At 38.1% G+C, this 23,671-nt stretch overlaps 1 protein-coding gene across 2 annotated transcripts in view; it reads right to left on the reverse strand.

Annotated features, from left to right (window-relative positions):
* ESCO1 (establishment of sister chromatid cohesion N-acetyltransferase 1) overlaps window positions 1-22,192 on the reverse strand; it is a 33,358-nt gene extending 11,166 nt beyond the window's left edge. For both annotated transcript variants that reach the window (XM_053941358.1, XM_053941365.1), the window contains exons 1-8: window positions 22,108-22,192; window positions 19,325-19,428; window positions 18,969-19,167; window positions 17,030-18,392; window positions 16,276-16,387; window positions 15,052-15,115; window positions 12,876-12,990; window positions 3,347-3,478 (exon numbers count right to left, since the gene is read on the reverse strand). In XM_053941358.1, coding sequence (XP_053797333.1) covers window positions 3,347-3,478; window positions 12,876-12,990; window positions 15,052-15,115; window positions 16,276-16,387; window positions 17,030-18,392; window positions 18,969-19,165 — 1,983 coding nt within the window. In that variant the 5' untranslated portion in view covers window positions 19,166-19,167; window positions 19,325-19,428; window positions 22,108-22,192. The remainder of the gene's footprint in view (window positions 1-3,346; window positions 3,479-12,875; window positions 12,991-15,051; window positions 15,116-16,275; window positions 16,388-17,029; window positions 18,393-18,968; window positions 19,168-19,324; window positions 19,429-22,107) is intronic.
* Window positions 22,193-23,671: the final 1,479 nt, after the last annotated feature.

The raw sequence follows: 23,671 nt of genomic DNA on the forward strand, positions 1-23,671 counted from the left end.
TCAAGATATTCTTAACTAAGAAGATGAGCTTGAAATACAAACACATTAACTGCAATTACATATGACACCTGAGTCCACAGGCATTTACTACCTTAAGGTTTTGGCTTTGCAACTTCAGACACCATTAAAAGTGCCTTGCTCCTACGTGGTATCAGAGAGAGGATGTAGAATTGATACTGTGTGGTATCACAGCTAGAATATTTTATAAAACTGAATCATTTTTCTATCCCAGAGTTGCCCATCCTGCTGGAACTAACACCTGATGTGTACATCACCACTCACTGCACACACACACTAGAATGGCATAATTTGTCTGAGACTTTCAGATGTCTGAAACCAGAGGAAATCGAGACAGATTGCTCCATTTGTCTGCAGCTGGGGACATCTCTCATTTCTGCTCCAGTGCTACTCTTGACCATCTTACCTTCTTGCTAATTTAATCTGCATGCTTCTATTAAAAGAAAATGTCACCCTCAGGAAAATCCGTATCAATCCTTGCCAATCTTCTGTTCTCAAATCTAGAAATTGTCATTACACTTGTCAAATTTCCTCTCTACGCACAAAGCCTACAATTTCCTTAACATCTCCATCAGACATCCATGACAAAGCAAGTATCCAATACTAATTCCTTGTATTGGAAGGAAGGAAGGAAAGAAGGAAGCCTGTCCTTCTTCTAGGGTCATCATTTCTAGAGACCTAAACAGAATTTTTTACTACAAGGAGTAAGACAGGCCTTTAAAATAACCCACCAAACAAAGTTGTATTTTGTTGAAGATAATAAGTAATTTATTATTTACAAGCAAACTACCTTCTGGCTACTCAAAACTTTTAAAAAAACCTACAGAGCACCTCCAGGCAGGTGGGAAAGACTGACAATAATGTCCATTTTCACAGTTAACAGCTAGGAGCTCTAGCATGACAATGATATAGACCTACTTTTTTTGAGTCTGTGAAATGAATCATAGAACTACTAAGTCCATAACAAGAGATGATTAAGAGGGAGAAAAAATGAGAAAAAATTTCTCAAGTCAGACTGGGAATCATATGACATGATCATATGACATGGAGAATGTGAATGATGAAAGAATGACAAATGCTTATAAAATCCCTTAGAATGGCTTCTGAATCACAAGTAATGCCAAACATATTAACTACATATAAAGAGTGTCTGGAGAGCTAAAAAGTAACATATCAAGGTCACTAAGACCACATGTTCCTGGACCAGGAAGTCTAGCCAAAGAGTTACCAGGACTTTCCCTAGTACATTTTTTTAATCCCCTGACACTACTACCCAGTTAACACTGTCAGGGCAAGGAAGACAGTTAAAATTTCAATGCATTAACTACATACAAATATCCAGAAACCATCCTCCCAACAATCCCCACTAAAAACTGCCTACCAAACCCAGGAAAATTAGCAATCATTCCAGTATTTCTGGATGACTAACAATTAACAAGTAGTCACTTGGTGTACTGATTCACTGCCAAGAAGGCTTATCTTAAATTGAAGTTATTTTCTAAGAGGAGGTGAGAATGTTTCTGTCACAATACTATCAACCAAGAACCAGTAACTCCAGATCAAATGACTAGTAGTAAAAACTCATCTATTTAGAATGGCAAAAGTTACTCATCCATGCAGAAAACAGTGTTAAGATTGTTAAGAGGGAAAAAACAAAAATCAGAGGGGAATTTGAAGACTCCTAAGAGTTCTTCTTCTTCTTCTTTCACCTCTTACTCTACAGTTTCTATTCCAGAATAACCATCTAAATCATGGCTCCATGGCTCTACAGTTGTCTACACTGCCATAAAATACAACAAGAGCCTCAAAAGATTACAGAGAGACTCTTCACTCATTGAACTGACTATACAAATAATTTGCTTGAGTACACATCGTTGGAAGTTTTAATAAGATGGCTAGCAACTGAGAAAACAATAGGGAAAGCTTTTCTCCAATTAAAAGCATACCTAACTCTGTGTAAAATTATTTATGACTGGTTTAAGGCAGTCTGCTCATTCACTTTCATGTTAATTATGTAGCTACCCTAGACATACACTCAAGTGTGAGATTTCAGCTCTTACAACTTCCAAAACATCTAAAACTTCAGTACAGCTTCTTACCTACATGAAGCTACTGAACTCATGTGCCAAAGAGCTTCTGTCCAAAAGAACTAAACATCATCTTCTGTGAATTATGTTTACATCTTTGGTAACATTCAAGATCTGAAAGTACTTGGGTGGGGAGAGGGAGAACAAAAAGGAATAAAATGGGGAAACGTGTTTTATGCTGCCATTATAATGCACTGAGTCCCATCACAATTTCTGCCCAGTCCCACCCGATGATGTAGCTAATGTGTATCAGAAGAGATCTTTCCAGATGTCCAGATTATTTGGCAAAAACTAACCAAAGACAGAATACCAGAACTATTCACCAGGGACTTTCAAACACTTTAGGGATGAAGTTATATCTTTTTTGCAAACAGTGGGATAAAAGTGTGCCTGAGATTTAAGAGTAGCCCAACAGCCATTTGGTGCCTACATGAAATGAATAGGTGGCCTCAGTTCAGTTATCCTGGAGGTCTTATCTACTCGAGTGTAAGAGTACTGAAGGTAACATGTATGATAAGAAAATAGATTTTGTAGACTCTGTTCTGGATTTCAGACATGTGAACAGGCATTTCCTATGTCTTGTAATATCAGCTAGTGTGAAGTAGCTGATTTTACAATATACTTGAAATTATACAGATTTTTCAAATCTGAGATTTAATGAGATATTCAGTGACAGCATATATAATGAAATTTTCAAGCTCACATTCTCATAAATGGAATTTTAAAGATCACATTCTCATAAATTCAGTACAGCTTCAATATGCTATGAAATTGTATCAGTTGAATTCCTAGGCAGTGTCTCCTCAAATTACACATAATTAATGGAAAAGTAATTTCTAAAATCACACACTTAAAAAAACAGGACAGTCAGCCCTTCATCTGACTATTAAGTCAACTGCTGCTGCGAACACCAGTTGTAGAGAAACCTGTATTTAATACTTTCAGAACAATGACATTCCTTTGTTTTCCTATCACTACCCTTACACCTCCCCAGGATCAGGTAATTGTAGCAGAAGTAATAATAAGGCAATGAAACACCATTATTGTACTAACTATTTTTATACATAATATATAACTTGTCTACCATGGCTCTTAAAAACATTTATTTCCCAAAGTGGATGATTTATGGCCTACTGTGATAATAATTTATTAAAACACAACTTAATGTAATATGAATTGTAACTAGTACAAAGCAAACAAAAGATACTGTTTATGTCTTTCGAAAGAGAAGGTTTTCTTACCACATATTTAACAGCACTTATGAACTGGTTGTGGAATAACAGATGTTGGGTTTCATCCTCTGGATTTGACACAGTGTAAAGCATTCCACAAATATTACAGGAAATAGCACCAAATCTCTTCTGTCCTCCATCCTATAAAAAAAAAAAAAACAACAAAACCAAACCAATAACCCACAAAGCAGGAACTTATCAATTCCTTGCACAGTAAATACAGTTAAACAGAACTTTCACTGAATCAGGTATCCCTCCTAATAGCGTATCTCCTGGAAACTCAACACAAAGCCTAAAATGGGCTGAAACAGGAGAAACAACAAGCACAGAATTTAGAATTTCATCTTTCAACAACCCATATACCCTTAAAAGGCACAGGCATCAATCACAAGACAAACTCTACCTTAAAAATAGTAGCTCCCCATTACTTCTGAACAAATTACTGTTATTGTATGACATACAAAGAACAGAGACTTCTTCCTTCATTTCACCATCTGCTGAAATATAAACATCTTCCTCAAAGAAAATTCCCATAGCCAGCCCCACACTACTTGGTTTTCCCTACACTTCTGCTGCTGTCTTTGGTTGTGAGCTGCTTTGAGGTAGGCCACAGGTGAGCCATTTTCCTGAAAGTCTGGAAGCATATCATAAAAAATGAGAGTTATGGAAATAATTATTAAGGTCAGCAATATATCTGCAACAGCTGATCACTACCTTCTTTGGTTTTTAACAAAAATAAAATATTTCAAAGCAATTTTTGAGACACTGCATAGCAGCTACACTGAAAATGGAAAATCACACCACTCACGACCTTCTAGGTTCTCCTGCTACTCTATATGCAACCATTATCAAACTCGGGGCACTACTCAATATCTACTACTTTATGTTTCTTCATTAAAAGTGTTATTAATCTCAGATTACACACTCAAGATTTTGGAGTCAGTGCCTAATGAAGAGTGAAGTATCAGGTCCTGGGGCTGCCTTTTGCTAAGAGCAAGAGAATACCAGTTAGAATAAAATCCCTACCCAGAAAAGGCATGTTTAAGTTAGAGCTTAATGCTCAACTACTTTTTTTTGGAAATTGAACTTATGTAAGCAGCAATAAATGTCACTTTTAATTTATTTTAACACACATTTAATTTATTTTAACACACATCACAAGCAATAGAGAAACAGGAACTTACTGTATACTCTAAACCAGTATATTACATAAGCAAAAAGTGATTTGAGAATGTTTTTTAACATTAAATTGATCTGTGTGGGCAATTTGCAAGGAAACAAATCACATGAACTTAATATTGTTTTCTAAGAGCTGGAAATATTCATAGTAAAAAAAGCCTATTTAACAGAAGAAAACATTTTGCAACAGAGAAGTGTTTAGAAAACATTTCCTATTCCTTCCATCTTCAAAGACATGTCTATGAGCTAAACAACAGTTCAATTCTCCACACAACAGCAATTTATTTCAGAGTCATTAGTGCCATCTTAAGTGTAGGTATCAGTTTCTTTCCAAGAAGAGACTAAAGGCACAACAGGCCAGACTAATTCAGAGTTGAACATCTCCTTAGGAGCACATCTATGGAACTCAGCCAAAAGAAAGAAGCTGAATCTGGGAAGTCATTGCTTTAACCATGCATGAATGTACAGATCCGTACCATACACAGAAGGATAAACAGGAGTACACTATGTTTCTGAATGAAAAGGGAAAGATGAACCCTGAGGTTAGATTTGCCAAGTCAGAGTAAGATGAGCATTCTAAAAGTCCAAAAATTGAACCAAACACATTTTATTTCACTTGCAGATCTCCTTTAAAGCAGCAAAACAAAGCAGCCACCAAAAACAAAGTAGCCACCAAAAGACCCTGCATTTCAAGGGTTAATAGACTAAAGATAAAAAAGGCAGTTCAGCTGACTATCTGAAGATGAACTCAATGAACCAGATTTAATAATCCTGTCTTGAAGATGGAGAAAATATTCCCTATAGCTAGAGTTGGATAACTGAAAAGGAAGTGTATTTTGATGCTTGGAATATATGTCAAAAAAAACCCAACCACTTCAATTAGAAAATCAGCTACATAAAGCAAGTCTTAAGTATTGGTACTGCATTAAGTCTCATGACACAATTTCTGTTCAAATCATCAAGACGCTAAAGGTATTAAACTAACCTGTAAGTTTACTATCAAAAAAATCTCAAAGCAAAGAAACCCTAATTATGCAGGAAGTAATCAGAAAACTCAAGGCAAGGATATCCTCAAAGTTGTCCAATTCCCTAGCTCACCCCATCTCACCTTGTAAATACAAATGCTGTTTTGCCAGTTTCCCCAGTTTCCAGGAACAGATTAGTCCCCTGGAATAGTACTACCACATTGTATCTTACAGTCAGACTTTCTCAGATGTTGCTGCTATCAGGAGCTTTTGAGTTTTGGGGGGAAGATTTTTTGTTTGGATTTTTTTTTTTTTTGGATTTCACTGATATTACTATTCTACACACATTCAGTTGTATCAATGGGCTACCCAAAGAGGTTAATATGAAAACCCTGTTTCATAAATTATTGGAAAAAACACACTGTAGTATCTAAAGCAATCTTTCCAACTCTGTAGCCCTAATAAATGTGGACTATAGCCTTTAGGAAATAATTTACAGTCTCCTGAAGGCAAGGAAGAAGATTTTTGTATAACGGAAGTACTATTTCAAAGCCACACCACAGGACATAATGTTTTGGGCAAAAATTAAATGCAAGAGGTTTAAAATCCAACACAGACTGCAACAACAAAAAAAGACATGCAAAACAAAGTCAGGAATTATGATGAATGCATGTTTGTACTTCAACAAAACATCTACAGGACGACTATTTTTAAAGTGATGTCACTGCATAAGTTCAAGTCGAAAGGGCATGCATCGAGAGGAAAAACGTGCTCCCAAATCATAATGCTGCATTAAAGCTTGCCAGACCTTCCTACTGGGAAGAGATCAACAACAACAACCAACCAAGAAACAAAATGAAACAACTCCGAAAAAAACCAAGAAAACAAAAAAAACCAAACCAAACAAAAAACCCCAAACAAAACCAGAAACAAAAAAAAAGCAATAAAAAACCTCAACCAAACCCCAACAACACAGGAGCACCTTCTGTACTATGTATGAAAGTAAATATACCATGAATTTGAAAGTGGAGGGGTGGAATCTTCTCAGCAAGCATCAGATACTGAAAAATAAACCTGCTGACTTGTCACAACTAAAAAAATATGTAACAGGTTTGACTCTCAGAACTTAATGTTTTTCAGAGCAAAAATATTCAGGAAAATGTTTCAGGCAGAAAAAAAAAGTTGTTATTCCATTTACAACTCAGTTCTCTAAAAAACAATAAAGAGAAAAAATACTTTTACTTCCTAAGCAAACTCTGCACCTGTACATGGCAATTAAGAATTCCATATCTCAGGCAATCCTAAAGTACAGAATATCCACTGTTTTAAGGCTAACTGTAATTGAACATTGAGACAATACTGCCTTAACTTCAGAAGGGTTTCTTAATTCTGTGTTAGACAGAAAGAAAAGTCTTACCAATATCCTCTTTGAGAAGGTGCATGTCTGCTGATCCTCCATATGTGCAATAAGGAACCCTGCAAGCAAAAAAGGCATTTGGTGCCTCTGTAGGAGATGAAAAGGGGCCTTTTTTTTTTTTTTTCTTCCTTTTTTTTCCTGTCTCTTCAGTCACAGACTGGGTCACCTCCTTCTTGATTACCTAGTATTAGAGGAAAACTGTTTTTTCCTCTTTTCCTCTTGCCTTTTCACAGAACAAAGAATAAAGCCTAGCCAGAGAAACAGGCAGGCTGGAAAGGAAACACAAGAAATGCAGGAAGAAACAACACAAAGATTTTGGGGCTCTCTGCAGAAAATTAAAAGTTCAAAGAATGCTATTTCAGTGAAAGATGCATTCAAGACTGAAACTGATGGATAGATCCCCTTGCTGACCAGGAGGATCAGAAGACATGTCCCATCTCAGAATAAAATCCAGTCTTCATTTTCAACAAAAAACCCCAACCAACCAAGAAAAAAACAAAACAAAAAAAATCCCAACCCATATCCAGTGCCCACCTCCCTACAAAGCTATTTTAACAAAAGGATAAATCAAGTCAAACTTTCAAAGCTGTGATACATCTAATTTTCCTTAGCGTATCTGAAAATTGAAAATGGAGGGTCATTATCCATCATGAAATTATATCTTCACTGGTCGCTGGCTAAAGCAATATGAAATGCAATACAAAGTAAGAAAATAAATCTGTGCAGTATTTACAATGGACAGGTAATCCATTCTGAACTCAAATAAAAGTATTAAGCAGAAACACTGTATTACAGAAAGTGCTCTGATGAGCGCAGGTTTTGGCTTGGATAAGGTTAATTTCCTCCACAGCAGCTGCTATGGTGCTGTATATTAGATCTGTGACCAAATCAGAGCTGATAACACAGGAATGTTTTAGCTACTGCTGCACAGTGCTTACACAGCATTCAAGGCCTTTTCTGTTTCTCACACTGCTGTGCCAGTGAGGAGGATGGGGCTGCCAAGAAGTTGGGAGGTGACAGAGTCAGGACCAGAGGATCCCACCTGACCAGAGGGGTATCTCATGCCATACGGCATCCTGCCAAGCAGTAAGAGCTGGGGAAAGAGGGAGGAAGGGGAGGATGTTTGGAATTATTGGCATTTGTCTTCCCAATAGTTACACATGATGAAATCCTTTTTTCCCAGAGAAGGCTGAACATCTGCAAGCTGACGAACAGCAGTGAACGAATTCCTTATTTTGCTTTGCTTGCAAGCACAGCTTTTGCTTTACCTGTGAAACTGTTCTCCCCCATCCTACCTGGGGCCAATGAGGGAACAGCTGCCTGCCAGGGTAACCCACAGCACAGCATTAGCGGCCTTGGTGCCCGAATTCCTGTAGCAGCTCCCAGCTAAATTTGCAAAGCATTCTCACCTCCCTATAGGACAAAGGACATCAAGTACAACCCACCTGAATTTGCAAGACAAAGCTGGGTTGCTGCAGAGGAGAAGAAATGGGAAGAAGTGATAATAACAGAGGATATCATCCCTGTAAGATGAAAGCACCATTTGTGTGGAAGGAAAAAAACCTGCTCTCAACTACCGAACTCCCTCCCTTTTGCTTACGAAGTAGACAGGAGACAGGCAGTACTTAACTAATGAGAACAATGAAAGACTGCCTAAAAGCCATTCTCCAAATCTTCACAGAAATTGCCTAACCAGACTATACAAGTTTAGGGAAGAAAATAGCAACTTTAAATGATTGCTATGCAAGTTTCTTCAGAAATTCTTTTCATAAGAAATTACTCTTACACTTATTATTTCCACTAAGGGCTGTGTTTTGACCTTAAAGAAAAATGTTTTTTTTCATATATAACCTACTTCAGTCAAGCAGAAAACTATACTGAATTTCAATCAAAATATATGTAAGGAAAAATTCAAGCATGATATCCTAATCTGTAAACTGGATTGCATATCACACCCACATGTAGCACCAACTCAAACCTCAGAATCAAAAACACCTTCCATCAAGCAATCCTGATCCATGCACTTGCTGACACTTACAAGGATCAACTACATTTAATCACATTTGCTGGCATCCAGGCATTACCTCAGAGCTCTATAAAATCACAGAAGTCCCCGCAACTCAAAACTGTCCTTCTATCACTTCAGTGATTTGTTTTCACTGTTCATTCATTTTACATGTTCTTTCCTAAAACTGGTCACTTATTTTCAAACTAGTCAAATTCAAAGAACAAACCTCAAAATGGAATAAGTATCCCTGTGCTTCATAGGTAATCATGTAGGAGATTTCTTTGTAGCCTTAATGCTTTTGTCAATTCTCATGTTTATGGTCAAAGTTTTGTCCTAGGTCTGACAGGCAAGCAGGATTGTTACAAGACAAAAACAACTGACTTTCCTTGTCTTGCTTGTACAGCATATCTCATTTGATGAAAACTGAGAACACATGCTTTGTGCGTTTGTATTTTTTTCCATTTCAGAATGTAAAAGAACGGATGATTTCATATTCAAGTTCTAATATTTGCAAATCACCTTCAAGTAATTGCAAAGTAAAGAACAATTTTAGTGCATTACTCTACAAAGCTTCCTGTGGTGCTTCATGCAACCTGACGACCTACCAGCTGAACATTTAATTGAAATATTAGAGGGTGCAGTTCACAAATATTCAGAACAGACTATTCCACCAAACACCAAGTCACAGATTTGGAACACAATGAATTTTTAGCCTCTATCTTAATTTCTTTCCCCTAAGGGGAAAGAAAGAGAGGGATTTCTTTCCCCTAAAAGACATCATACTCTCTTTACTCTGAACCTAAGTCTTTGCATATCACTTCAAACACCACTGTTTTCTGGCACTGTTTGCTTTATGAAGTGTCTTGGAGCACTAGATGCTTTGCTGTTCTCAGCTAAGTTCTACGCTCCGAAGAGACTTGCTTTTTAAGATGTGTGACAGCAAGCAAATCTGAACAGAAAAAACCCATCGTTTGACTTAGATGTACTTCTACAAAATGAGATCATTTTATGTTTGAAAGCTGTCCAGATAACTAAATGATGTGTTCTAGGAAAGAGAACGGTGCAAGTACAGCTACTAAGTATTTCTTCTACAAACAGAATTTGTGTTACTTTACTTCTGTTAGTCAAATAGCCTTAAAGATTCTTAAAGATTACATTACTTAAGAAAAAAAGAAAATTAATCTATTCATTATAGTAATCATATGGGAGAAGAAGGAACCTAAGATACAGATACATCTTTAAGGATGAAATATAAAAAGCCCAAAGCATATTGTGAAAAACAAAGCCCAGTTTTACCATAACACCTCTCTAAATATAGCTCAGGGACCAAAAAGATTAGAATACACAGACAATACTGTAACATTCCAGACTCTGAGCCTCAGATACTGCAAAAAATTAAAAAGGACAAGTGTCAAACTTATGTAAAAAAGACAAGGAAAATTCAGTAGCAAACAAGCACCAAAACAAAAAATTTTGCCTTATGTGACTGGTCAAATAAATAATTAGTTTTTCAGCTTTGGTTACAAAATTAAAAAACGATTCTGTACATACATTAAGATGGACTGGCTTGACACAGCTCCAAAAGAATCAGACCTCATACTGGAGAGCACTAAATTGCATCTTTCAAACATTTGGGTTTTTTTAAAAGTGTAACAAAGCACTAATTAAATGTCTCTTGTTAAGAATAAAAGCATGATTTCCCAACTTTGCTCAAGGTGAAGAATAATGAAACTGCTTCTCTTAATACAACATGCCAGAAACTTGAAATAAAGATTATTTCTAGCTATTAACTATAATTTTTTAGACACTATAAATGCTAATTTAAGTGATGTGACCTTGTATACTGAGACTGCTCTCCATACAGCAGAAATTTCAACCTCAGCAGTTTTTAAACCAAATTACTCATTTCTCTGTTCTCACAGGATCATTACGGAACTACATAAACACCTTTGAAAATAATTACTGCTAATAATAGAAAAATAAGCCCAGCCATTCAGAATCTACATTTTAAAAACTCATCATGGCTTTGCAAGCAAAACTATTAATTACAAAAAGTACCTTATGTTATTACATGCATTTAATCTCAAATCTTTTGAGTATTTGTAGGAGGAAAGCTTAGTAATTTAGAAGTTAATTCAGCCACTTTTCACCTCTAGAAGCTGGCATAAACTGTTCTAAACATAACTATGTCTCATCTCCACTGTAACCAAGGTCAAGGACAGTATTTTACAAAGTGGCTTAACTAATATTTGGGTTCTCCTACATGTTTTGACAAAAGAGCAGTTTTCCCCAAGGTAAAAGAATAACAGACCTATACTCTACCTAATGTTGTTTTGGTAAACTGAAATATAGGCATTATTAAAAAGCCCTTTCCACACAATAAAAAGCCTACTCTGAACTCAATTAAATCAAAGTGAATTAGATTTGTATGAAGTAGGAAAAGCTGAAATATGTAAGATATTGTGAAGCTGTTACTTACACATTAACAAATTAAATATCCACTTGCATTTTCCAGAAATGCCCACAGAAAACCACAAAGCAAGTCTCTCCCATTCTTCCTCATTTTCTCCATTGTTCTTCATCAATGAACCTTTCTTTAAAATTTTGCTTGGTAAATAGCTTTTATTGTTGTATACATGAAGAAAAGATTACTCTCCTAATTCTAGCTGAATATAAGGATACTCCCAGCATAATCAGTAACTCACAAAAAATCTCCTTGTATAATAAACATTGCAAAGAAAATACACAAGCCCTCTTCAGTAGCCAAGCAGGAAGTTCTGTATTTCTTCATGTCAAAGATCCTAGCAACTTTTCAGCCAAGTTCTATTACTGTATGAGTAAAAATTAAGTCAGTTTCACAGAAATGAAAAGGGATATTCTTATAGTCCCTTTAATGCAGATAAGATATTTAATATTTCATTTTAATTCTATTGGTAAAATGGATTTCAAAGAGGCAGTAACTAAAATACCTCTTAAATGTTAGATACAGTTCAGTTATCCTGTGGCTGGGCATTCACATGCCTAAATTTGTATAACATCAAACAACTGGAGGATATATTTATCACTTTAGTTCTTAGAAGCTCTGATTTTAAAATATTTCAGTATGGATATAACAGAGTGTTCAGAATTCATTTGGATCAATTTCAGTTAATATTTCCATGTGTATAATCCATGTATTACATGAAAAAAATAACTACTTAGTAACACCTCCAATTATATGTTAAGAGGTATAATTTCATAAGAAAACTCCTTCCTTCCTAATGATCTGGATTCCTCTCCCTCTCTAGCCTTTCATTTCTCAAGGATTACCTGACATGTGCGTTATTGAAAACACAAGCCAAAACAAAATCAAAAACTCCAACTGCCTCACAATCAAGTTGTGTGATCCTACAAGACAACAAAACAATTGTGACACTCCCTTCTCATTTCACGTTTTCTTGTTACCTGTATTTTGTAGCTAATAGCCAAAAGGGTAAGAATAAATAACCCAACTGGTACTACTGCTTAAATACTATGGTAAAAATAAGTGCATGCACTGGAAATCTTTAAGTTGGTCTCAGAAGGACAGACACCGTAATAACACAGGAACAAATCTATTGATACTAATTCTGCACACAATCTACCAGATGCACCTCCCCCTATAATTCTGAAATTTTAAGAAAGTGAGAATTTACACATAAATAAAGGCATATTTACTCTCCCTATTTTCAATGAAAAACCATTATATTTAAAAATTGCAGAAATTTATTTTAACAAGAAATGTTAAACATTAAGGCTTGCTGCTACCATTTTCCTATCCACACTGAATGGCAATCTAGTACAGGTTCTACTTTTACAAGTCATTTACAATGGTGATAAGTAGTATGTATAAGTAATGAATTTTAGACAAGTTTGTTAAACCATACCACTGCAAATTCAGTGATTATTTCTTCAAGAAGCTCTAAGCCTTACTAAAAGGGTATTACTTACTGTGATCAGCTGCTTATCACCATCTTTTCCTGCTTCTTTTAGCTTCTGAATAGGTTCCTCAGATGACGGCAAGTTACTGCATTTTGATGCTAATGAAGGATTTGACAATGGAGCCCTTGCAACACAAATGTATTTCATGTTAAAAATGGAACTGCTTATACACGTCATGCTAGATACTCAAAACGTTGTGATTAGTACAAACTTCACCAAGATGCAAATCCAAATTAAATAAAACACAGTCCTGTATATTTTAATGTGCAATTCAAATGGAAAATTAAGGAAATAAAAGGATTAATCAAAAAACACCATTTGTACCTAGCCTAATTACAAGATTTTTTCTGAAAAAAAAAATTATTATCAAGTGGGTAGGTTAGTCTCAACCACTGACATGAGCATTTAAGAGAGGCACTTTCAGAGCATGACTGATGGTGCCTAATGCTATGTATTTCCAAAGTAAGATTTAGGTACCATAAGTCAGGCTGCCAAAGCAGACCATGTAAGTGTATTCTCACAAATCTAGGTCAGATGTCAAATCCCCACAATTAAAACATACTCTCTTCTAACAGGTGGCAGTGAAGGGAAGAAGACCTAAGAAATAAATGTATCGGTATCACGGCAATCTTACTCAGTTTAAACCTCTCTTTGTCACAGCTGGAAAACACCGGAAAATACAATAAACTATCACCAAAACCATTCTATGAACTTGCTTCTACATTCAGGAGGAAAAAAAATGACATTTGTTCCAGGTTTGGATACAACTCGTAGAGACTGCCAAAGCAAAACACACACAAAAATACACATACTTCAACTAGGTATTTACATATTTTTCTGTTTCTGAGTAAACTTAATTGTGGCACCTCCTGTAGCACAGGCAGCAGGTTAATCCAGTGAGCTTTTCAAAAAAAATTACTCTAGCCAGGCATTTTTCAAACAGCATTTTGTGCTAAATCAGGAGGAATTTTTTTATTCCCTTCATGTGCCCTAAAATTTGCCTTATGTAGCTACTTCAAGGTTTGCCTTTTCCTGCTGCAACCTTTTCCTACAAAGCCCTAAAGAGAGCTACACGATAGATATGCACATAGGTAACAGATTACTCTATGTTATGGCAGGATTACCACAGAAAGGAAGATGGCTTAAATGTTGGATATCATACAGAAAGTAGGGTAAGAAAGGTCTCAGAATTAAAATATATCTCCAAATAAAAGTAAATCAAAATGAGCTTGTTCAGGTAATAATGGTACTAAATTTAAGTAGATACTATAAACCTGTTTGGCAGTTGAGAATAAAAATATAAAAAATCAAAGTTATTGCAGTGCTTATCAATACATTTTAAACCACTCATTTAACTAGTTTCTGTTTACCTTACCAGCCATCTTCTGTCAAGTTTCATAGCAGTAGAGTTTTTCAACATGTACAAAAGGGCTGGTTAGTCAGAATTGTTAATCTGGCCTCAGAGATGTACTGAAAATCACCTGAAACGTTTCTTCTTGTCCCCATTACGAATATAGAAAACAGTAACAACACACTGACCACTGCTGCTGCTCAAGGTATCAGGTACAAAGAAATTTTTGTTTTAAGCTTGTAATTGGCTAAAACCAGAGCCTATGTCAGAACTGCTCAAAAATGGTAACAGTCAATGTGATTAAGGCTAAAATACAATCTTGAACTGTAAGATAAATTTAGTACTAAGAACTTTTTCTTTTAAAATGGCTGCTGACACCTTCATTTCACAGCAATCACAAAATTCTGAATTAAATCCCCTCCTCCTCATCTAAAAAAAAATTCCCACGTACAACACTCCCAAAGTACAAGGAGTAGAAAAACTCCTCCAGACATAAGTGAAATAATTCAGTACATGAAAATCATATGGGAAATCTTTCCCCTATTCCCTGGATCTCATTTGATTTGAGGAAGAGACCACTAAAAATGTTTTTCCAACTCTGTTAAATAATACTTTTTGAAATAAATATGCAGCTACAAATATCTTAATTATTTTCTTAGCAAAGCAAACACATCCCTAAACAATGGGACAAAATGAAAGTCTGTTTTTACAAAGGACAAGTCACTTATTTGAAACTGAAAACTGAGGCTGGGAGAAAACTGTTTTATAATAAATTCTCTCATAACTCTACCCATGCAAGGTTACTGCAATTTCATAATGTATGAAATACCATACCTGTTCTCAGACTCAGAAGTTTGACTTGTTACTGAAGTTTGCATCAACTGCGTGGGAGCCAAATCTACAATTAATCAAAGATTATAACTTCATTATGAAGTTTTTAGTTGCAAAGGAAATTTGAGTTACACAAACAATGATTTTCAAAAAACATATTCAAAACAATCTATTCATGGCCAATAAAAAAATATCAAGTTTGAGGCAGTATTTGCATGTTTCTCCAAGTATACTTAAAAAAAAAAGGCATTTTTCTCCAACATTTTGACAGCAGTTCTGCAGGACAGTTTGCCAGAAGCTAAACAAGGCCAGCAGTAAACTACACAGGAGTTTAAATATGTTTATACTGACACGCATATAAATACCTGTCTCTATTTTATTAGAATCATAAATGTACAGTATGCCCCCATTTGAGGCATGTTCTGCAATACTTAAGGAAAAGAAACAATCAAAAACAGCAAAAGAAAGAAATTTTTTTTAAAAAATTCTGTAACAGAAATTAAGAGTAGTTACCCTTCAAAAGTATCCTATAATGACAGGAAAAAAAAACTCTTAACTATTTAGTAAAGCTAAATAATAAAACAGTGCACTCAAACTAAGGTTCAGATTAAAAAAAATACATGAAAACCCTAAAACAAACCCCTCACCACTAAGAACAGAAAAAAAAAATAATGAAGAGACAACTTAATGATTTATTGACAGAATTTCTTAGTCAAACGTACTTCACTCAAAATATTCACATCACACTCATCATAAGCTTTGACAAACTGCATTCACATGCTGATAAATGAAGACTACATAATAAAAACAGGAGAGTGATAACTCAATTAATAATTTGGTTAAGATCAAGTAGACAAATTCAGAAGAAACAAATGCAGATACTTATTCAAAGGAAACAGAACAGAGAATTAACAAAAACCAAGCCAAGAGAAGAAGCCAACGGAAATATGCACGTTTTACTGCTTTATTACATGGAAAAGGAAAGAATTTGGTTGGGTTTCTCCTCTTTCCTACTCCACAGCCCAGAGAAGAAAGCACATTTCAATGTTATTCAAGTGGCCCTGGGTGTGACACAAAGCAATACAAAACCTCCTCGTTAAAAGTTCCAACTCCCGAAGTTTAGTTCTGAGCCAGCTATGCCTTACTCTGTGAAGCATTCCTCTTAAAGGGAGACTTATCCTTCCCACAGAACTGATCAAACCAAGTGCAGAAATCTGTAGCAGTTACCTTGAGGTTCACTTTCTCTGGGTTCTTTTTTTAATTGTTTTGGTGGTCTAGGAGCTGTAACACACTTTACAGGAGAACTTTCTGGACTTGACTCCAAATGTAACCGAAAGTTCTAAGCAAAAGAGAAAACATTAAACTAAAAAGTGTCCAAATTATTCAAAGCCTTTAACCTATTAATAAAACCAGTAACTGAACTAAGTATTAATATTTTGAGTACAGCATCAGTTTTATGTTAATTTAAGCAGACAAAATGTAACTTATTAGCTAGTTCATATTGAAGTTTGTGGTATTAAGTTTGAAAAAAGCTTTTTCATTTTATATATAAGCTTGTAAAATATTTCCTATAGAACACAGGTACCCTTAAAATCTTCAATTTTAGTAGAAACTCATTCAGATAAGGAAATGAAGAGGAAAACAGGTTCATTTACTCCAAAAATGTAATACACCTTTGCAAAACAAAACAGCTACAGAAGCTGAAGTGTCCATATGAATCCATACAACCTTTGGCTCCAGCACAAAATTTTATGGATCAAGATTTAGTTAACAACAGAATCTAGGAGGGTGGAATCAATTAATTTTTCAGCTTACTATCACCCATCTATAACAACACAGCAGTAGATCTCTAATACATTTGAAAAGTTTAAGTTACTGTAAAATAAAGTTATTGTTAAAACAATTCTGAGCACGGGATTCTCAGAAAACAGAACAGATTTAGAACACCCTCCCACTATACACCATAATTAAAATAACTTACCTCATCTGGTCTTGGCTCACACAAATGTTTTGTCAAGTTAGGCAACAGACCATTTTCTGCACCTTTCCTTGTGGGCTGTTTTGTTTCTGATGTCACTTCTTCAGCTTCATCTCTTTTAGATGAAGGATGTGATTTTTCCTGTGCACAAGTTGCACTTTCATTCTCAAAGAGTCTTGTTGACAGCTTGCCTTGTGCCTTTGAAAGCTCTGCTTCTGCAGCCATTTGACTTGCCTCTGAAACTTCAGGGAAATCTTTTAAAAAAGGAAGCTTGGGGACATTTGGAAAATTTGAGTTACTTTGCTTCACATTACTAGCTTTCAGCAATTTAATTTTGGTCCATTTAGAGTTTTTGTTTGAGGAGTTATTTCTACCATTCAGAGTGCATTTGACAGGCATTGCTTTTTTGCTAGGGAAGAAACGTTTGCACTGGGTACTTTGATTGGGTTCTTTCTGAGTAAGCATTTCACTTTGCTGTAACTGCATCTCATCGTGCTTTTCTTCTGCTTTGCTATCCTCTGCATTAGGGGAATCTTTTCTCACTTCTACTGTATCTGACTCAATCTCACCTGCAATTTCTTCACAAAGTTCAAGGATGCTCACCCTTTTGGATTTTGCATCATTATCTGGTTGATCAGCCACATTTGTCTCACTTACAGATGGCTGTGAAGTGTTTTTTGGTTTTGTACTGGGTTTTATGTTCTGATGTGTTTGTTGCTTTTCCTTAGATGCTGTAGAATTTGGCTTAAGAGAATCAGTTTCCGCTTTCTTTGTGTTGCTAGAATTCGAAGATACAGGGCTTGTTTGGTCTTTCTTGACTTCCTCAAGACTCTCAGCAGGACATGACGAGGACCCTTGAAGATTGTCTTGAAAGCTACTGGAATTATCCTTTTTATTGTCTGCTTTACACTTTTTCAGAGAGCTGGTCACTTCTACATGTATTTCTTTATCCTCGTTTGTATTGTTTGGCTTTATCTTTGTGTTTTTCTGTTCCGTTTTCCCTCCAGCAGATTTCAGTGGTTTCGCTGCAATGCTCCGAGTGTGTTTTTTTGCCTGGCTACTGTGCTTAACTTCTGAAACTTTTTCTTCTTTAACTTCTCTGCTGCGCAGGGATCTTGCTGGAACATGCACATGTGTTAACTGCTGTAGTCTCTGTGATCTCCTCATTACTGGCTCATTTGGTGCAATTAAGCATTTTGACTTTGGAATTTCTTGCACAGATTTTTTCTGGCATACCTCCTTATTTTTTGCAGATTTAGGCTGCTGCTGTTGAACTGTTTTGCCAGGTATTGTTTTATTATTTGAGTTGAGTGCTAATGATCTTGTAGTCATGCGTGTTCCTACTTCAGGTTCATTGGAGTTATCACTGAAAGAGTCAAATTATATTTTTTTCAGCATCCAGAAAGTAGAATCTGTCATAAGATAATTTTCATTCCTCCTCTGCCTCTTTCTTTTCTTTTTTAAAAACACTAGATCTTATACTCTCAGTATTTTTGGAAGAATTTGCTCAAGAATTATCCCAAAAAGATGTTCACTTCCACCCAGTTACTCTTAAGTGTTGTATTTAATGTTTTTTATGCATGGCAAGACTGAACTATGAACCCCAGATGAATACTTTGCAACATTTCTAGCAGTTTTTAATCACTGATGCTTGTGACTTTCAAATGAAGTATGAGTTACATATACATAGACAGATAATATTAGATTTATTTTTGCTTCAGAAACCTTTCTGAAGGAGGTCTTTCTGGATTTCAAGGCACTTAGGTTCCAGAGAAAAATCATGTAGCTAACAGCATACATAACGCTTTAAATGTGATCTCCCTTCTAGCACTATTTAACTATTTACTGTATCTTTAACTCAGATTCCCTCTGCTTAGATTGTTTTTGCACTAATGTAGTCTATCAAGATAATGCAGAATTACGTAATTTTTTTGTCACTGACCTGTTTGGTTTGACAGAGGTTTTGAGCACAGCTTTCTCCTGCACTGCACACTGATTGGGCTTTGATTTATTTGAGCCATGTTTTGTATCTGACACTTCTTTTTCCTTCTTTGACAAAGATGGCTTGCTGTTCTTGTCCAGCTTTGGACGTTTAGCAGAAGGTTCCACTAATGCAGACTTCCTTTTCTGAGCTGCCATTTCTGTAAAAAAACAAGCGACTCAGCTTTTAGACTCTTTGTCAAATATTGTAACTTTTCATTTTTATATATTCGCTTTCCTTTTACAGCCAGATGATGCTGTGATCAGAAAGCAAATCATTAAAGCAATCTCAAATCAAATGACACTCGTTTTACTTACAGGTTTTTACAAGAGGCAATCGATGTTTAGGCCAAAGTAACTTATCAAGGTGTGACAAGAGCATTCCTTATGCATTTGCTTACAAACAGGATGTTTCATGCCACCTATGAAGAACAGAAAACGTTCATGCAGTAGACACTTCATAACTTCCGACTTAAGACACTCAATTCCCATCCCCTCAAATAATGCTTAGCTTTAGAGTTTCATTGATAGGGAAATAAAAAAAAAACAAAAAAACAAAACAAAACAAAACCAAACCAACAACCAACCAAAAACCAACAGACAAATTTTATTTTTTATTTCCATATCCAACCATTTTTGGCACTTTGCTGTCTTAAGCACTACTCTTTTACCTTTTGAAATGTGGCCAGTAACAGTATAATTCAAAAGGAAGTTTCTCAGCCTTCCACCTTTTTCCAGAAAATAGTGTGCTGCTCTTTCAGAGCTATCAAAAAACATGGGACTTCTGTCAATCCTGTGCTTCACAGCAACAGAAATAAATCCATTAGACTCAGTTACCAAGTTTTGTGGATGCTACAACAGAACTTCAGAGACATCAGCAACCACCTACAACTTCTAATATGACTTAAGCTACAAATCAGAGATGGAAAGCCTAGAAAGTAGCATTGTTAGAGACATTTGCCTTGGGCAGTTAAAGACAACGTCTTCATGAGAACTGATGTTAATGATGCAGAAGTTACTCTTCACAAGAGTCTGAAAGCTAACAGAAACTCTTGATAAAAATATCTTCACAGATTTGGCTGATCATCCCTTTCATATACATTTCTGACTTGTGAAACTTTTCAGTTCCCTTATGCAAAGACACCGTTACTGTATTATGGTATAGGTAATAATTGTTCAATAAAGGTTCACTAATAACTTCATAAAATAAAGTTTACTGGAAGACTCAGTGGTCAGAACTTCCACATCACCTTTTTAAAACAAGAATTACCTATTATTTTTTGTCACTGACAGACTTACAGATTATATACAGGTTTCTATAAAACTACATTGCTTTTCAAACCTTAACTGATCTGATGTTAAATCTGACACATTTTTAAGGTCAAACAGGAACAATTCACTGGTTTTGTAACACAGACCAGACACTTTCAGTTCATTACAACTAAAGTATGACTTCCAGTATTGACAAATGAATGTCTTTCCCCAACAACTTGAAAGATATTTATGTTAAGCTCCTTTTAATAACAGATCATTATCCAAAAGGAAAAAGTAAACAACTGTACTTTTTCTTTTCTTTAGACTTTTATTGTCCTTAACCTCATTTTCATTTATCCACTTATGAAAGCATTTCTAACCATGCAAAACTGGTAATTTTGTTTAAAAGCTGATGAAAAACTCAGATTCCAGACACCAGTGCTGTCTTCTGACCTTCTCCTTTAAAGAACATACATGATAAACAACCCATATTTGAGGTATATTTTTTAAATTCTACCCAGGGAAGAAATCTCTAACAGCACTTTTTTCTGCTGCTATTTTCATGTCTCTCCCTAAGGAGCAGGTAGTAGAATTTGTGTGCCTACATTCTAATGGCTCATGAGCTCCATGACACCTCACAAGCCTGTGGGATTCCCCAAGCCAAAGAAAACCCATCTGAGATGCAGTATGGTCACTCATCCTGAAGACAGCAGCCCTAGTTGCTGAATAGGTCTTTGGTCTCTTAGAGCACAACACTGACCCTCAAAACTTGAGAATATCATGACACTGCTGTATACACCTGGACCTTCTTTGGTTTTTTCCAGACATGACATGGCACACTCGGGGTAGACTTACAAGTACAAAACAGAAAGTACAAAACTTCCCTCGCTGGCACTCCTTCTCAGGCAACTAAAAAATACACTCTCCTCCCACGGAGCTCTTGAACAGTAATTTCTTTCGTACTAATACTTTGTACAACAGAGCAAAGTCTTTTCCAGACATTCTAGAACTGGCAGTCTCTGCCCTGGAGAAGTCACCCTCTAGTAAAAGCCGGATTATGAAAAGCAGGGAAGACATAGAAGTGCAGGAACAAACTAGAACACGAGCAAAGAAAGGTTTGGTGCAAGAAGTACGGGGGGGAGGAGAGGGGGGGGAACCCCGAAAACAAAATACAGCGAACAAAAACCTCAAACCCAAAAAATCCAAACCAACAAACAAGCAAAACAGAGAAACGCGAGCCCCACAGCTTCCAGTCCTTAGAGCAGAGGCTGAAACAGGCAGCCCACCAGCTGGACAGGGCGCGGGTGTCTCGAACCTGATCCGTCCCGGCTGAGGGCCATGGCAGCGCCTGGCAGCCCCTACGGCACAACTCAGGACGAAGGGAAGGGAAGGGAAGGGAAGGGAAGGGAAGGGAAGGGAAGGGAAGGGAAGGGAAGGGAAGGGAAGGGAAGGCCTCCAATCGTGGCCCGTTGTCAGCCGCCCCGGCGCCCCGCGGTGACAGCCCTCCCGGGGCAGGGCCTGGCGGTGGGACCCCACTCCCGGCCGGGAGCTCCCGCGGCCAGGGCCGCCGGGGGCAGAGCGGGAGTGCCAGGGTAAGGCCGGGCGCTCGCCACGGCTCCACGGCGACTGGGCACGGCCGGCCCGCTCTCCCCGCGACAGCGGCGGGCAGGCCCGGGGAGGAGCCGCCGCCGGACTCTCGGCCCCGGGCTGGGGCGCGGGGGACAGCGGGCACGGGGCAGCCGGGGGTGACGGGACCCGGCGGGACACGGGTGGGATGGGGAGTGCGGGGGAGAACAACTTCCTCAGCGCCCCCTCTCCCGCCCCCCGGTCTGCCGGCGGCCGCTTACCTCGCGGCGGTGTCAGCGACGTGCCGGCGCTGGCGGAGGCGGCGAGCCCGAGCCTCGAACCCGCCCACAGCCGGGCACCGCCGCGGCACCGCCCCGTCCCGCCCGCCCCGCCGCGCCGCGCCCCGCCCGCCGCCGGCCCAGCCTCCCCCGGCGGGGACGGGGCATCTTCCGGCGGGAGTCGGAACGGGGAGGGCGGGAAGCGGCGTGGTTAGCGCACGCGCAGCCGCCTGTGAGGGTGTCTGCCGTATGGGTACGTTAAGTGAGGAATGCAGAGACGGTACTAATTAAAACACCGGTCTAAGGACTGGAGGGTGTTTACAAGAGCACGTATTGAAAGGACAAGGGGGGATGGCTTCAAACTGAGAGAGAGTAGGTTTAGGTTAGGTATTAGGAAGAAATTCTTTTATGCGAGGGGATGAGGCACTGGAACGGGTTGCCCAGAGAAGCTGGATGCCCCATCCCTGGAAGTGTTCAAGGCCAGACTGGATGGAGCTCTGAGCAACCTGGTCTAGTAGGAGGTGTCCCTGCCCACGGCAAGGGGGTTGGGAGCAGACAATCTTTAAGCTCCCGTTCTGGCGATGATGTCCCAGTGGCTTAGCCCGCTCGCACCACCGGGCACCCAGGTGGGTTGTCCGAGCCTCGTCCTTGGCCAGAAAAACGGGGAAAGTAGCACCATGTGCCATGGGGCCAGTGGGGACGAAGTGACTGCCATGGTGGCCTGCGCTGTGTCAGTGGCTGACACCTCACAGCTGGCAGCTGTAGTGAAGTGAAAAGAGTCGACTGAAGAGTCAACTGGGAAGGGGCCTCATGAATGTGTATAAATATCCAAAGGGAGGATGTCAAGAGGATGGAGCCAGGCTCTCCTTGATGGTTCTAAGCAGTAGGACAAGAGGCAATGGGCAGAAATTGATGCACAGGAAGCTCCACGTGAACATGAGGAAGAACTTTACTGTGACTGTGGACTGGAAGAGTTTGCCCAGAAAGGTTGTGGAGTCCCCCTCACGGGAGACACTCAAGAACCATCCGGGCACAATTCTGTGCCATATGCTGTAGGATAACCCTGCTTGGGCAGGAAAGTTGGACCCTCTGTGGTCTTTTCCAACCTGACCAATTCCATGTTTCGGTGATTCTGAGTCCCACCAAGTTCCTGGTGGTATTACAGCAGATGTGCTTGCAGCAGTGTTTCCGTAGTGTTTGCAGGCCTCTTCCCATAATTATGTTTGCAGACACCTTTGAAATAGGTTACTCAGCTGTGCAGTTGTGCAGACAGCTGTTTGGTACAGGTGTGCCATGGTGTCAGGATATGTCACTTAGCTGTAAAGCAGGATGGATTGTGTCTGGGAGGTTAAAGAGGGTTCTTGGATGTGTCTTGGTCCTACACCAAGATGAGTGCACTGTGTGCGCTCCTCTTTCCAGAGCACTGAGTTCACTCAGTGAGCTGCCTTTTTGAGTCCATTTGTCCAACTTGTTTTGCTTTCCTAAGTCCAGCAGTAACTCTGAAGGTGCCATCTAGCTCTATTGTTCGGTGTATTCTGCATAGTGTTTCACAACTCACTCTATAGCA

The sequence above is a fragment of the Vidua chalybeata genome, chromosome 1 (genome assembly GCF_026979565.1).
Source record: "Vidua chalybeata isolate OUT-0048 chromosome 1, bVidCha1 merged haplotype, whole genome shotgun sequence".
NCBI classification, from domain to species: Eukaryota; Metazoa; Chordata; class Aves; order Passeriformes; family Viduidae; genus Vidua; species Vidua chalybeata.